The 15,059-nt window shown below is 37.4% G+C and overlaps 1 protein-coding gene across 1 annotated transcript; it reads left to right on the top strand.

Annotated features, from left to right (window-relative positions):
* Positions 1-11,378: 11,378 nt before the first annotated feature.
* Positions 11,379-13,212, top strand: LOC143880940 (NAC domain-containing protein 100-like). The gene is made up of 3 exons (XM_077383920.1): positions 11,379-11,866; positions 11,957-12,237; positions 12,360-13,212. Exons 1-3 carry the CDS (start codon positions 11,680-11,682, stop codon positions 12,990-12,992), a joined length of 1,101 nt encoding a protein of 366 aa, XP_077240035.1. The 5' UTR covers positions 11,379-11,679; the 3' UTR covers positions 12,993-13,212.
* Positions 13,213-15,059: the final 1,847 nt, after the last annotated feature.

Raw genomic sequence — 15,059 nt, 5'->3', positions numbered from 1 at the left:
ACCTACTCATCAGTCGGCGATGTGAATCGCCCACTGATCGGACGGAGGTGCTCCTATAACTCTAGGACAAACCCCTAACTCTAAAACAAACACAAACAAGCACACAACAAATCAAAGACAAACTCCTAACTCTAAAACTCTATCTAGGACAAACTCCTAACTCTAGAGGAAGATCTTGTTGAAAACAAGGTTTTGAAGAAGAAAAAAAAAGTTAAAGCATTTATTTACAAAGTTCGGCTGGACTTGGGATGTGAATCCCAAGCTGCACTACGTACCTCGTAGAAGAGGATCAAGCCAACGTAGTTCGAAACGAACTCTCCTAATACGCTATAAAACTCAACATTTTAGCTGATTTAAGGTTTTTTAAAGTTTTTCAAATGCTTTTGATATTTTTAAAATTTTCAAATGTTTTTGAGTTTCAAATTTCTAATGTTTTTGGATTTTAAAGCTTTTCCAATGCTCTGGACCTTTAAATATTTTCACTCTTAAAGGGAACACGCAAGTACAATCACAAACTAGGGCAAAGCCCTAAATCCAAAGGGGAAAACCCCGAACAAGCAACTAACGCCTCAAAGAGACGATCCACAACAAGTAACTGGTGTCCCAAGAACAATGAAAATGATCTAAGATCCCTAGCAGGTAAAAGCATCTTAAAGGATAAACTCCTATCTAACAGACGAACCAAAAGGCTACGGGGCAAACTCCTAACATATAGGATAACCAACTCTAAATGGGAAGCAAATGAGTCCAAGACTCTCTATTGCTCTATAAAGGAGGTCAAATGAGTCAAAGGCTCGCTCTAGAAAGGAGGGCTCTAACATGAGGCTAGGTAAGCCTCATAAAGGGGAAACTCTCTATATGAGACAAGGCTTGTCTCCAAAAAAAGAAAACGTTCTAATGAGACAAAGTGTGTCCCCTAAAAATGAGACTCATGAAATTTGGAAAGTCTGGACATGATTTGGAAGTGATCCTAGAAGTTTAGATGTCTAGGTTGACATATAGCACGAGTTCCACTCATTTAGCATAAAAATAAATAAATAAATAAAAATTGAAAGCACTTTACACAATAGGCAATTTTCGCAGATAAGGCTCTAAAATATAAAGTAAATCGTGAAAATTGATCAATATATGATTTAAAACTTGTTACCAAGCTCAAAACATCCAAAACAATCATTAAAATTGAATAGAGCTCAAGTTGTCCATGATTTTCAAGAAATAGCACAATTATGACATATAGTGTGAAAAATGCAACTTTGCACTGACTTTTGGACCCCTCAAACATCAAAACCATCAAAAACTCTAATAATCAAAATTGTAGATCTCAGCATAAGAAATATTCTCTCAGTTGACCACTTTGTTTGGATCTGGCCAGAAGTGGCTGGAAAATGGCCTCTTCCGATCCATCGCCATTAAAAGACATATTAGTATTTTAACTGAAAGTTCGGGCTCAGTTTTGACACTTAAAAAATCGCTTCTGGAAAAATTCACTCAAGGACAAAGTATTAGAAAATCTTTTGAAGAACATTTTTTCTTTGTATGGCTTCGGACGAAACAGACCTGGAATAGCCTAAAAATGGCCAACAAGCTGCTGTTGCATAAATGACTGTTGTTTCAGAAAAACTGAAGCTTGCAAGTCGTTTTTGACATATTAAAAAGCATTTATGGAAAAATTTGCTCAATAAGACAGTTTTAGGAGATATTATAACGAACACTTTTTCAGTTGACAGTTTTGAACAATTCCGATCAGAATCAACCCAAAAGTTACTCGACACGAAAATTTCTAAAAAAAACTTGACAAAAACAACGTTATGGGCTGAAAACTTTAAACGGGCATAACTCTCTCGTCTTTTGGCCAAATTTGGGCCGCCATATGTCGAACTGACCGGCTCGACGAGATCTACAAGATTGATGATGTTTGTTTTTAAAAGTTTTCAGCGTTTGAGGTCGAAAATGAGCAAACTCAAAACCGGACAGCAAGCATGTACAGTTTTTTTTTTTTTTTTTTAATACATATCATTCAAAGCTTCCATGAGCTACTGATTCCATAAAAACGAAATAGTAAACATATATTTGAGTGGAAAATATTGATCAAATTGTATTTAAAACATAATGATGAGAAACAACATCAAGGTGTGCAAGGGCTTCCATTAGTTGAAACTCCAACATCTCTATCATTCTCACATGTCAATCAAAAGGATGGAAGGGAAAGAGGAGCACATGAATCATCAAAATGTGGTTATACAGATATTCCAAAGTAGGGGCTAAAACGGGGGCTGAACCTATGTAAAACAGGGCTGAAATGAGGGCTAAACTTGTTACAACAAGGCGGGGGCTGCACATGTTAAAACAAGGCGGGGCTGCGCATGCCAAAACAAGGTGGGGGCTGCACATGCTAAACAAGGCGGGGCAGCACATATTAAAACAATGTGGGGTTGCGCATGCCAAAACAAGGTGGGGCTGTAAAGGGCCATGGGCTGTTAGCACCAAGAGTGTAAGTGCTGTCATTACCAAAATGAAGAAGTGGCTGCTATGGATATCATCATGCTCAGCCAACAAAATGAGGGCTGAATTGGTGGTCAGAATTGTGCCAAACAGAAGACAGATTTGGTGGACAGAATTTGCGTTAACAGAGGACAAATTTGGTGGACAGAATTGTGTTAACAGAGGACAGATTTGGTGGACAGAATTTGTGTTAACAGTGGACAGATTTTATGCATCAATTGTGCTGAAATGTGGACATAATGTGCACCAAAATAAGGGTTGAATGCATGGACAAAACTAGGCCAAAACAGGGGTTGATTATGGACAGATTCGCTCTTAAAAATGCATAAAACAGGGCTGACTTATGGACATAATTGTGCTAAAACAAGGGCAGAAATGGGGCTGGATCTGTGCTGAAACAGAGGGCTGAAATGGACTAGTATTGTGCTGAAATAGGGGGCTGAAATGGACAGACTTATGCCAAAATTGGGGCTGATTCATGGGTGAAATCTGTGCTAAATAAGGGCTGATTTCATGGGTTAAACCTGTGCTCAAATGGGGGCTGAGTTGTGAATTCAAAAATATGTTGTGCACAAAACAGGGGCTAAATTGTGGCTTCCAAATGTGCATGAAACTGGGGATGATTCAAATAGGGGCTGAAACAGCAGGGACTGAAATAGGGGCCATAACAACTTCATTAAATGTCCAACAAAAGGAAACAGTTCTTAAACGATTGTACCGGTTATTTGTTTAACATGAATAACTCGAGTGCATTGTATCCTTTAGTCAAGACATATTTCTTTTGAAAATATTCTAACTATACCAAGAAAAGTGGAGTGGTTTTACACACAAACCAGGTTTAGTAATGCTGTCATCTGCTAGGGATCATTACAATTAAAAACCCATGTAAATATAATTAACAGAGAAGACACTTTGATTACATTAGCATGGTGATATGGTTATGCTTTTCAGTAAACTTTCAGCAACAAAGAGACTCCCTAAGACCATGTATGATGAAAATTACCTATTAGACTAAACAAATGAAGCAATAGAGGTTATTTCTTTCAAGACATTTATACATACAATCCAACCAATAAAAAAAATCACAGCATACAATGAATAATGAATACTTTCAGATGTCAACAAAATATTTTTACTAAGACAGTGTAAAGAAAAACAATTGATTTTTATACCTACAGGTTTACCTGATCATTCATGGTCCAAACACATCAAACACATCCCTCTAAAAACCGGATTTCAAGAAAATAACTCATGCTTAATTTTATCCAAAACTGAAAGACTAGCAACAAAGATTTACAGTGTAGTAATTAATCAAAGCATAACTTATTATAATCTTTCAACAAAACATCTATCATACACAAAAATCCTATAAACTGAAAAACAAAAAATAATCACCGAAAATTGAACAAAATCAATTAAAATATCTTACCTCGAGAATTTACCTCTGAAATTTTGATCGAAGCTTAAATAAACAACAACAATAGAAATGACTCAGATTTGAAGCTCGCACGCTAGGGAGAACTTGACTTAAAATCAAATTTCACCAAATTTTAGCTCCACTTGCTCAAAAGTTGATGTTTTTTTTTTTTTTAGAGGTCTTATAGAGATCTCTTTCTCTGCTGATTTCTTTCCAAGGATAAGATGAGAACAAATTAGAAAGTGATGATCATGGAGATGAAGGTCTTGACCAGATTTAATGGTGACTTGCCGGAGTCGGAATCTGGCGGGATTCGACGAAGGTTTAGGGTTTGGGAATCCTAGATCTATTTTCTCTCTCTATTTTCCTTTTTCTCTCTCTAACTCAAATTTTGAATCTGAGCTATATTCCTTGCTTTGTCTGATCCAAGCTAACGAAGTAGTAGCAATGCTTTCAACACAATTGCCTCTTTATATTCTTCCCTCTCTGCAAATTTCTCAATCTCAACCTATATATCTCCTCTCAATTTATTCTTATACTCCAATTCAAACACAAAATGATGATTCTAAAAAAAAGTGCTCAAATTAGCTAGGGAAAAGAGATCATAGACAAATCTGAGATTTGAGGGTTTTTAGAAAGTTGAAGCAATAGCTGAATATAGAAAGGATCGGGTTAAGGTAAAAGAAGAAGATGATGCAGGTAAAGTTGATCGGAGATCGCCAATGACCGGCTGGAACTTGACCGGAGCTAGGTCGGAGCTCAATCGGAGAAGATGACCGAGAGTTGTAAAATCCCTAACTTTTCTCTCTTTCTATCTCTTTCTCTGTTCAAAGATCTGAAAATGAGAGAAAAAAATCATATTTATAGTAATTTTCGAGACTTGATATTGGCACCCCATTTTGATAGGCGCGCGATTCGCGCAAAAAATTGATGGGCGCACGAAGAAATCGTGTCTTTTCTGCCCCAAGCCGCATCCTTTCCAGGATAAATTCGCCCCCCTTCAGGATAAATTCACCCCCTTTTCTGGTTTACACTACTACACCGCCTCGGCTCGATCGCTAGGCAAACGCGCTCGGATTCTGACGAAATTTTGCAGGGACCTAGATGAGACCCTAACCTAGCTTAGGGTGAAGTTTGAGACCCTAATTCATTCATTTGATGGGGTTTGCATAAAATTAGATGGTGAAGGGCACGGTCAAAATGGGGTGTCTACAGGAGTCTGTCATACCGTCATTAGTGTAGTAGTCTGTCCTCTTGAGTCTAGGCTATAACGGAATGTATCCTGAGCCAACCATTTCCCTTCTTGCTTTATAGTTTTTGCAGGTTAAGGGATTTCTTCTTTTCTTAGGGTCTTTCATAGTCATAGGAGTCTGTCTTACCATCATAGAGTTAGGAGTATGTCCTATCATTCATTGAGTCATAGGAGTCTGCCCTACCGTCATAAAGTCATAAGAGTCTGTCACACTTTCATAGAGTTTAGGAGTCTGTCATATCGTCATAGAGCCATAGGAGTCTGTCCTACCGTCGTAGTGTTATGGGATTCTGTCTTACCGTCGTAGAGTCATAGGATTCTGTCCATTAGTCTAGGAATCCGTCCTCTTGATTCAAAAACTCATTTTCTTTTAAGCAAAAATATTTTCGAAAAAGATGTTTCCGAACTACGTTGACTTGATCCCCTTCCGCGGGGTACGTAGGCAGCTTGAGGTCACCACCTCAAGTCCAGTCACCATTTTTAAAATATTTCTCACCATTTTGTAAATAAATAAACCAAAAACCCTTAAAATTATTAATAAATTCAAAACCCTAAAAAAAGTGAAAAACTCTTAAAAAACCAAATGTTTTCGAAAAGCTCTTCCTAGGATTCTAGGATGGTGTGAGAGGGGGTTTAGATTGTCTAGAGTCTTGTTTGGTCTTGTTTGCCGTGTCTTGTCGTGTGAGTGTTCCTAGAGTTAGGAGGCCTCGAGTCGTGGTCGGTTAGACACTTAGTCGAGCCGATGGCTAGATTATAATGCACTTAGTTTGCCCACTTTCTAGGGTCCCAGCCTAGTTGCACATAGGATGTAGGACCCACCTGCATTAGACTAGGTTGACTTGCATTAGTTTAAGATCATATAGGCGTGTCTAAAATACTTAAACAACTTAAGCATGAGTTGAGTCGTGTTGAGTCTAGTGTGGTCTAGGCACATTTAGGCATCGTAGCTTAGAGTAGGCCACCGAACTACGTTGACTCTGATTCTTCCCGAGGCCGGGATACGTAGAGCAGCCGGGATGGTCATCCTGGTCCTAGTCAAATTTCACATTAGAGTCTAGGGTTTGTCGTGTCGTATCATATGTGGTGTAAATTCGTGTTATGTGTTTTGTTGTGTTTTCTTACTTTTCTGTACAGACTTTATATCTTTAGCTGTAGCATGCATGTAGCCCACCAGAACTTAGACACAAATTAGGCATGTCACTCATGACCTAGCTACACTTAGGTGACACTTCTTTCATTTATTTTGTCTGCGTTTATTATTTCTATCATCAGAAAATGCATGCTTAGATAGACGTCTTCCCGGTGATACATGTTCCCATTTCACATGATTTTCGCTTAAAATTCTCCGAAGTTAATAAAAATGGCATAACAGACAGGGTGCTTGCACTCGGGCGGGTGGGGGCGCTCTTCGGACCTTCCTCATTCGTCATCAGGCACGGACCCTGTAAATCTCTGGATTTATCCATTGTACTGAGTAGATTTCTGGTTCCATGGATGGCGACTCTGAGTTATTTTAGGTACGTCTTGGTTTCAAGGCTTTTGTCTCTGAATCAAGAGGTATCTCATATATCGTCACTCATGCTGTGAGGGCACCGTTTTCGAGAGTTCCTTGGTAGAGCTCTCCTTCACATTGTGGGGATCTTAGAGGAGTGGCGGGGATCTTGTATCCTCGCCGACTCTCCTCTGCATCGGGGTCCACACCGCCCCACTTTCTTGTCTTTTAGTATTTAAAAGGCTGTCAAAAGGTTATTACAGTTCGCAAAAAGCTCTCACAAGCCCTTTAAATGCAAAGGGACAAGGAAGTGGAGCTTTTCAAAACATTGGAGCATTAATATCATTTCCCTATAATTATGGTTAATTTAGAGGGATATTATCGTAAATTGAATACCCCTCTAAGGAAAATAGAATAGAATTGGTTCAAGGTCTATTATTCGTGTGTAAAAAAAAGTAGTAATTAAAATTTAGAAAATGATATGGAGACTGAGAGTACAACCCAGCAGGGGGAACCTGCAATGAGAATATGCCATGTGTTCAGAAAAAAAAATTACTTTTAGATATTTTCCTAAATTTAAGGGTGGCTCACGTCACTTGTGATGCGGTGGCGTGAATCAATTTGTTAGGTCCCCTATTAGGTCCTATTATGGGTTTCCCTAGCATTACTCTTAAAATTTAGGAATATTTTTACTTTTCAAACTTTTTCAAAAAATTCCTGCAATCCAAACAGGGTCTTAACAAAAAAAAAAAAAAAAAGGGTAATTTCAAACCCACATAACTTGCATTAATTTAGGTCACAAGTCATCATCGCTAGGTAATTGCATTTTTCACTTATAATTACATAAAAATTAAATGTCAATGTCTTGGAAACTTCCAACAATGTTTGTAATATTGACGTGCGATTGATTTTGATTGGACAAATGTCCATTCTAGACGAGCCCACTGGAAGATTTTCATATAAATTTCTTTTTCCAACTAACATTTTTTTTTTTTTGAATGATTCCAAGTCACATTCTAAGTCACAAGTTTTATTTAAAATAATACGTTTACAGCTAGATCAGTTCTTAGCCTATGATATAATAAGGCTACTAGGCATGGTCCCTCTTAATCAAATCCATGTAGTTTATTCAGAGCAACTTTCAACTAAAACCCTAATTATTATATATCTTACTAACTAAAAAGTCATTTTTGACTTTAAACATCCAATTAATTAATAAGATTATCTAGATTCGGGCATTAAACTGCGGGGATACAAGTTGTTCGTGTCTAGAGACGGTGTTATGTCGGGTAGTATGAAACAGTACGTCCCACAAACATAATAAAATTAGTAGATCATCTGTGTTTTTTCCCCCAAAGCAAGAGAAGATATATGTACTACATTATTTTGTTAATGGCACTACTTTGTTATTCATTTTTTTTTGTTTGAATGTTGATATCACCCAATTAAAAAAAGTATAAAACAAAGTCAGTAGTGCCATTACTAAAAATTTATTTCGCGGCTCACTTTTTCAGGAGAGAACAGCCACCTAATAGGAATTAAATGAATAACACAAAATCTGTATTAGGTGGATGTCTATCCTGAAAAAGTGAGCCCGAAACTGACTTTTTATGAAATTACCTAGCAAATCTCTAATATTTGCATGACCATGTCTTGATAATGGGACGGCTTGCCTTGTTTTACATGTTTTAATCTGTTGTCAAAAGCTATTACAATTCCCAAAAGCTCTCAACAGCTAAAATAGAAGTTCAAGAACAAAGAGTCGTCTCATTATCAAAACAAAGAGTCGTCTCGGATATCAGTGGTAGCATTACTCTAATTAATATTCCCGCTGCCATCTTTTTATAGAAAATATTAGAATATATTAAGTATTAGAAAATAAGTCTCACCTGATATTTCTTATAATCTCACCACGCTTTAAATTCCATTTATTTTTTAGCATCTAATACTAAGAGAGAGAGAGGGAGAGGGAAGAGAGATGAACTGTCTTACACTTCTTGTCATTTGAGAGAGATTAGTTAGTAGTTAGAAAGATGAGTTGATGGCCTTACGCTCCTTTTGTTAGAAACATCTTGTATATACATGCTCTCCAATCCTGTCACAATGTTTTTTTTTTTTTTTGAATATTAATCTTGTCACAATGCTAGCGGTATGAAATGCGATTAGGATCTACCAATTTTAACACCCGTTTATTTTATATTTTTTCTCCCCCTTCGCCTATGGTGTACCTACATTTAGTATTATAAAATATATGTACTTCGAACAACATTTTCTAAGAAAGTACTGTCTTATATCTAACATCATTAAATTTTTCTAATTTTCTTTATTAATTATTAGAAATAAGAGATTATAAACTACCAACGTAGGAACAATGTCAGGTCCTAATCTAGCAATAGGATGTTAGAGATTATAAATTTTTGGAGCATTAATTATGAGAGCCCCAACTGCAATTCAAAAGATGCAAAACGGAGGGTTAGAACTGTCCAGTGGGAGCGAATTTTGATGCATGGCTACATCCATGATCCATGGCAATAACTAACAAATAAAGGGTTTGGATTGTTAAAGAGGAGAAGGTAAAACATCATAAGAGTTAAAGTAGGTTTAATTAGACTAGTTAAAAATTTGGGGATTGAACCTCTAGCTTAATGGTGAAGGCTTTTTTCTTCAACTTGGAAGTCTAAGCTTGTTTGGAAAAAAAAAGACTAGCTGAAGGCTTAAGATTGAGGATAGCCCCATCCATGGAAGATTGTTTTAAAGGCAAAGAAAAACATTGGGGTGAATTTAACCTCAAGCAGTGAACCATTCTCACAGAAAACCATTTTTTTTTGGGGGGGGGGTGTCTTACTTTTTCATAATAAAATCCCAAAGTTATATCCATCCATTAAGTAACGTATTTGCGTTGGGAATTCTAAATATCGGGTCAGTGAAGTGAAAATTACATGATACCCGATACAGAGAGTATCGGGGCGGTGTGTGGGATCGTGTTGATGATGTGAGCCTTTGTCATTATACAACGAAGCTTCCTCAAGTCGGTAGAAAAGTCAACACTGGAGTTAGTTAGGCCACTTGCTCAAAACTTCCGCCTATAGTTATGTGGGACCCACGCGGCATTTGCTTTTACTTTTTCCGTTTTTTTCTCGTTTATATCCATCTGTTACATCTGTAAGAGCTATCTACGGGATGACGTGGCGAGCATCACATTGACCACGTTAAGGAATCTCGATCGCTCTCTTTATGTCATTTCCCGCAAAATCGGACGGTTTAAACGCCTTACATGCCGACACGTATGCGGGGCCTACTGACCTGTTAATAAAAACGGTTTTCTTTCCCTTTTTGTGCTTTTCACATTTGGACACATGGGAGAGGTAAGTTCACCGAAGGAGCGAGAGTAATATTCCATTCATTTGCTGACTCTCATGGAAGAGATTCATCCAATTGACTACAAAATAAAAAATAAAAAATTCTACTTGATTCATTAAAAGCAGGTTTTTAAATGACTTGTAAGCATATTTTACAAGGGAAAATATGAACGGGTAAAAGAACTAGGGGAGGCCATGACCTAAATCCATCCCCATTTTACCCTCAGGTTTGTGGGTCTTGAATCAACGGTGAAAAAAAAAAAAGATCCATGCATGTAGACGAACTCAACTAGTGTCAGGATTACTTTTAGTCAATTTGAGCCAGGTAGATCCTTTCCCCTTCTTTATGAAAATTTTCTAAAGGATTCATTAGCCGACCCCAACTAGTTTGGGACAGAGGCTTAGTTGAGTTGAGTTGAGTTGAGTTGTATTCACAGAGTAGAGGCCTATAATCAACTAATGACAGCAGATTTTGCCGCATCGCCCTCACTGGTCATTTGTTGTTTATATCATTGAACAAGTGGAACCCCACTGAACTTGTGTTTACCCATATTATTTTTCTCAAAAGATGTCAGCATGCATCATATAATTGTTAACTGAGGAATGTAGGTGCACATCAGTTTAGCATTCCTCTTGTTAAGTCTATATTCACTTTATGCGGAAGTCAAATTATACCTTCGGTGAGACAGATTTAATTCTATAGACAATGAACGCGATTCAATCACTGTAGACGCTCCCAATAAACAATGTGTAGCAAGTATTGAAGAGATCTTTTAATCTTCTAGGGTCCTGATTGAAGAGATCTTTTAATCTACCTTCATTGATAGTTCAAGAATCACTATCGATCTCTTATTGTAAATCAAGTCAAGAAAATTAGGGCTGGGGTTCGAGTCACAACCGATTTAACTCACTAGAGCCGAGTCTCATTTTTCGAGGCAATTCACATATGAACACATACTAGGGGAAGCTGATAAGCCGACCTAAGGCCGGTATTGACATTTTCGTAGCTTATGTCTTAAAAGGCAACAACTTTCAAAAGGAGGGATGATAAATTTCTGTACTTTGAACACAGACTAAGGTGAATTTTCAGGGTTAGGTCCAGCTCAATGGATCTTTCTCTTCTCTTTTTTATGCCTTTTAAATATCCGAAACGGTGCCAAAAACATGGGTCCCCAACATAAACTTTATCTTTCTACAACTGTCTTCAAACGGGCAGATTGCAAGGAATAATCCACATGCGAAAAAATAGGGGAAAAAAAGAAACTATGTGGAGAAAAAGACAAAAAAAAAAAATGTCAGAAAACTAAGAGCCTTATTTGAGAAGTTCCTTGCAAAGCACGTAACTTAGGCTCCCAGGAAATTCTATTTAAGTATGTTTGATGTTTCATTCCTAATTTCTTCTTTCTTAACCGCTCCTTGAAACCTCCTCCAAAGAGAAACAATACAAATACTTCTCCTCCTCTCTTCCTTTTAAGCTCTGCTTTTTTGAGATTTTTCATATAGTCTTGTTCAATCTTTCTAGCTTCCTTTTATTGTTTTCTGGGTCTTTGGGTTTGCAATTCTTTTCTTGTTGGGATTTGGAATATTGGGTTTGGATTCAAAAGATTCTTTTTCTTTTTCTTTTGTAAGGTGATTTTGGTGTTTAGGGGGTGCAACCATGGTAGAGGTTTCAGTGGTTAAAATAGGATATGATAATATGGATTTGCCACCCGGTTTCAGATTTCATCCCTCGGATGAAGAAATCATAACTTACTATCTTTCAGGGAAGGTTTTGGATTGCAGCTTTAGTGCAAAAGCTATTGGAGAAGTAGATTTGAATAAGTGTGAGCCATGGGATATGCCAAGTAATTAAAGCTTATCTTTTCCTCTCTTTCCATGTTTAGGTTTTTATGTCTAGACTTAGGGTCTGATTTTTCATTGAATTTTCTTTGCAGAGATGGCTAAGATGGGTGAAAAGGAATGGTATTTTTTCTGCCAAAGAGATAGAAAGTACCCAACAGGCATGAGAACAAATAGAGCTACAGAAGCTGGGTATTGGAAGGCCACTGGAAAAGATAAGGAGATATACAAAGGAAAAGGTTGTCTTGTTGGGATGAAAAAGACCCTTGTTTTCTACAGAGGAAGAGCACCCAAAGGGGAGAAAACCAACTGGGTAATGCATGAATACAGACTAGAAGGAAAATTCTCTTACTACAATCTCCCCAAAACTGCAAAGGTACATGCCTTTTCCTACTTTATCTAAGTAATGGGTTTCTTTTCATTTTGTTTACTTTTTTTATGTTCTTTGTGAGAAAAGATTTATCTGGGTCCCTCTCATTTTATTTTCTTTCATTGCAGGATGAATGGGTTGTATGCAGGGTGTTCCATAAGAGCACAGGCATAAAGAAAAGCCCAATCTCTGATATGCTTAGAATGAACTCTTTTGGAGATGATTTGTTTGACTCTTCTTCCTTGCCACCTCTGTTGGATCCTCCTTACTTCAATGGTGACAATTATGATTTCAAATTGAGTACTACAACATCTGGAATAAGAACATCAGATGGGATTCAAATGCCCTACACCTCCTCAGCCTTGGATGGTCACCAAGACAACACCAACAATTATTCCAACATCATTTCTCAAAACAACCCACAACAAGATTTCTTATTCTACCCTCAGATCTCTCTCCAAAATCCTCAATTTTCTCTTCAGGGATCTGCGAATTTGGGCTACTTGCACCAAGTCAGAAACAATTCAATACAAAGCTTCCCAAGTTTCAAATCATCTGATCAAGGAATATTGTTAAGAGCTCTATCTGCCACCAAAGAAACATCTGGTTTAAAGACTGAGTGTAAGGTGGAGCAGTTATCTAACCACTCAATGGTTTCTCAGGATACAGACATAAATACAGAGATTTCATCTGTGGTTTCAATTGAGGGTCCTGTTGGTGGCTCAGTAGTAGATTTGGAAGGTCTATGGAGTTGTTACTAAGAAGAAAAGAAAGCGTTCAAATTAGCAGAATCTTGTTTCTCTTAGCCCATTTTAGCAAAAAAGAAGGCTCTTGATTCAGAAATTATGTATAGATTTCAGAAGTGCAGACCATACAGTTTGAAAGCCTTATAGAGAAACATTGAATATACTCGTGTACATTTTATTCTTTTGTTGAATGTAAGCAGTCATATCCTATATTTAATTCTAGTGCAGTTATTCATTTTTCCTCTCCCTCTTTTGAAATGTTTGTTTTTGGTACGTCTCTTTTGAAATATTGAAATAGAGTTTATACAATTTCTCTGTGTTCCATGTTTTTGTCATGGAGAGTTCTTGTAACCTGGTACACCTAAATTCATGAAAAATGTATGAAATGTTCTTTCCACGCATAAAAATTAAGAATTCCATGACGATAACCCCCATTTACGTTTATAGCCTCTCTCTCTCTCTCTCTCTCTCTCTCTCTCTCTCTCTCTCTCTCTCTCTCTCTCTCTCTCTCCAATCTCGTACACGTAATGTTAGTGCATTATTGATTCCTTTGCCTCTTTTGAAACATTAAAGAGATGAATTTGACAAGACTTTCCTTTTTTGTTACTTGTTCTTGTCATGTAATTCTCATCTCTTTGTGAAAAAAATATCCAGTTCATGAATCAAATGATAATCTTAACTTTCAAAATGATAACAACAAAATAAAATTAAACATCAGTTATGTTAAAAGTATAAAAGATAAATACAGCCTTTATCCAACAGCTTAAGCTTTTGGAGAAGTTGGTACCCCTTCTCCTTCATATAATTTTGGTGCATCTATTCCAGTGTTTAAAAATTCCTTGACTCGGCAAGGAACTCGCCCGAGTCGACTCCTTTTTACCTCGGCCGCATTCCGCGTTTCACCACATCCGCGTTCCGCGTTTTGCCTTATAGAGTCAATAAACTCCTTTGACTCTCCCGAGTTATGACCTTGTCAACCGTGTTAACTGCGTTCTTGGCCGCGTCCGCGCCGAGTCAACAAGGATTTTTCTTGGCCGCGTTCCACGTCAAATCCGCGTTTTTAAACACTGATCTATTCATTTCTTCTCCTCCTTTTAAAATATTAAAGAGATGAGTTTTCTCAATTTTGCTTCTTCTAATTTTCTGTCAAATTCCATTTTAAACCCTATAGCAAACTTTTCTTTTCATGGAATTTTCATATCTTTGAGAGAGAGAGAGAGAGAGAGAGAGAGAGAGAGATTTATTAATGGCAGTTAAAGGTAGATATTGGTTGTTGCACGAGAAGGAAGGTTCATGTGATTTGTTTCTGTTATTATCATACTTTCTATTCAAAGCAAAGAGTGTGTTTGTTTCAAAAGCTTGCCGAGAACAAAACCGATTTTCTTGCAGGAAATCTGGGATGTAGAGAGAATATTCCGGGGAATATATCCTCAATACCAGTCACATGCGAGCACGAAGAAAACATCACCATCCCTTTGCAGAACACGTGCCATTCATGAACTTCGACTTAGCTCGGCTCCAAGTCTGCCTGAATCTTCTTTGTTTTGACTGAAATACCCTCATTTGGTGGATTTTGCTTAGCAATCGAAGTGAGGTTACTATGGTCAACCATAATTTGTAAAAAAAAAAAGATTACGACTTTTTTCTAGTTTCTAGATTAGATTTTTGAAAGAAGAAACACCGGATTACGGTGTGAGATATTTCTGTGGGCCAGGATAGCCGTCTGATCAAGTGGATTGTGATGACTGGACGTTCCAGATGTTTTGCTATTATTTGCTGTGGGCGTTACTTTTCTATACCGACTTAATCTGAGCCTTTGACTATCTTACTTTGAATTTGTAAAAGGTTTAGATAATGGAAAATGATATCTCCACCCTTTTTCAGGCATTTAAACTATAGACTACTTGACATTGAATCAATACTTATCACCTAAGTTACTTCAAAGTTCAAAGTATAAATTATGAAGATAACCCAAAAGATAAATATGGTTAATTGACAATAACTCAAGGTGGCAAACGGCACGGCACGGCACGAAATTTCCCAGCCCACACGGCCCGCATGCCTGGCACGGCACAAATGTGC

Source organism: Tasmannia lanceolata, unplaced genomic scaffold (assembly GCF_043159265.1).
Source record: "Tasmannia lanceolata isolate RefF3 unplaced genomic scaffold, GAP_Taslan_0.1 ptg000007l, whole genome shotgun sequence".
Taxonomy (NCBI): domain Eukaryota; kingdom Viridiplantae; phylum Streptophyta; class Magnoliopsida; order Canellales; family Winteraceae; genus Tasmannia; species Tasmannia lanceolata.
The sequence above is the reverse complement of the archived record's forward strand: the minus strand, read 5'-3'. Positions and strand labels throughout refer to the sequence as shown.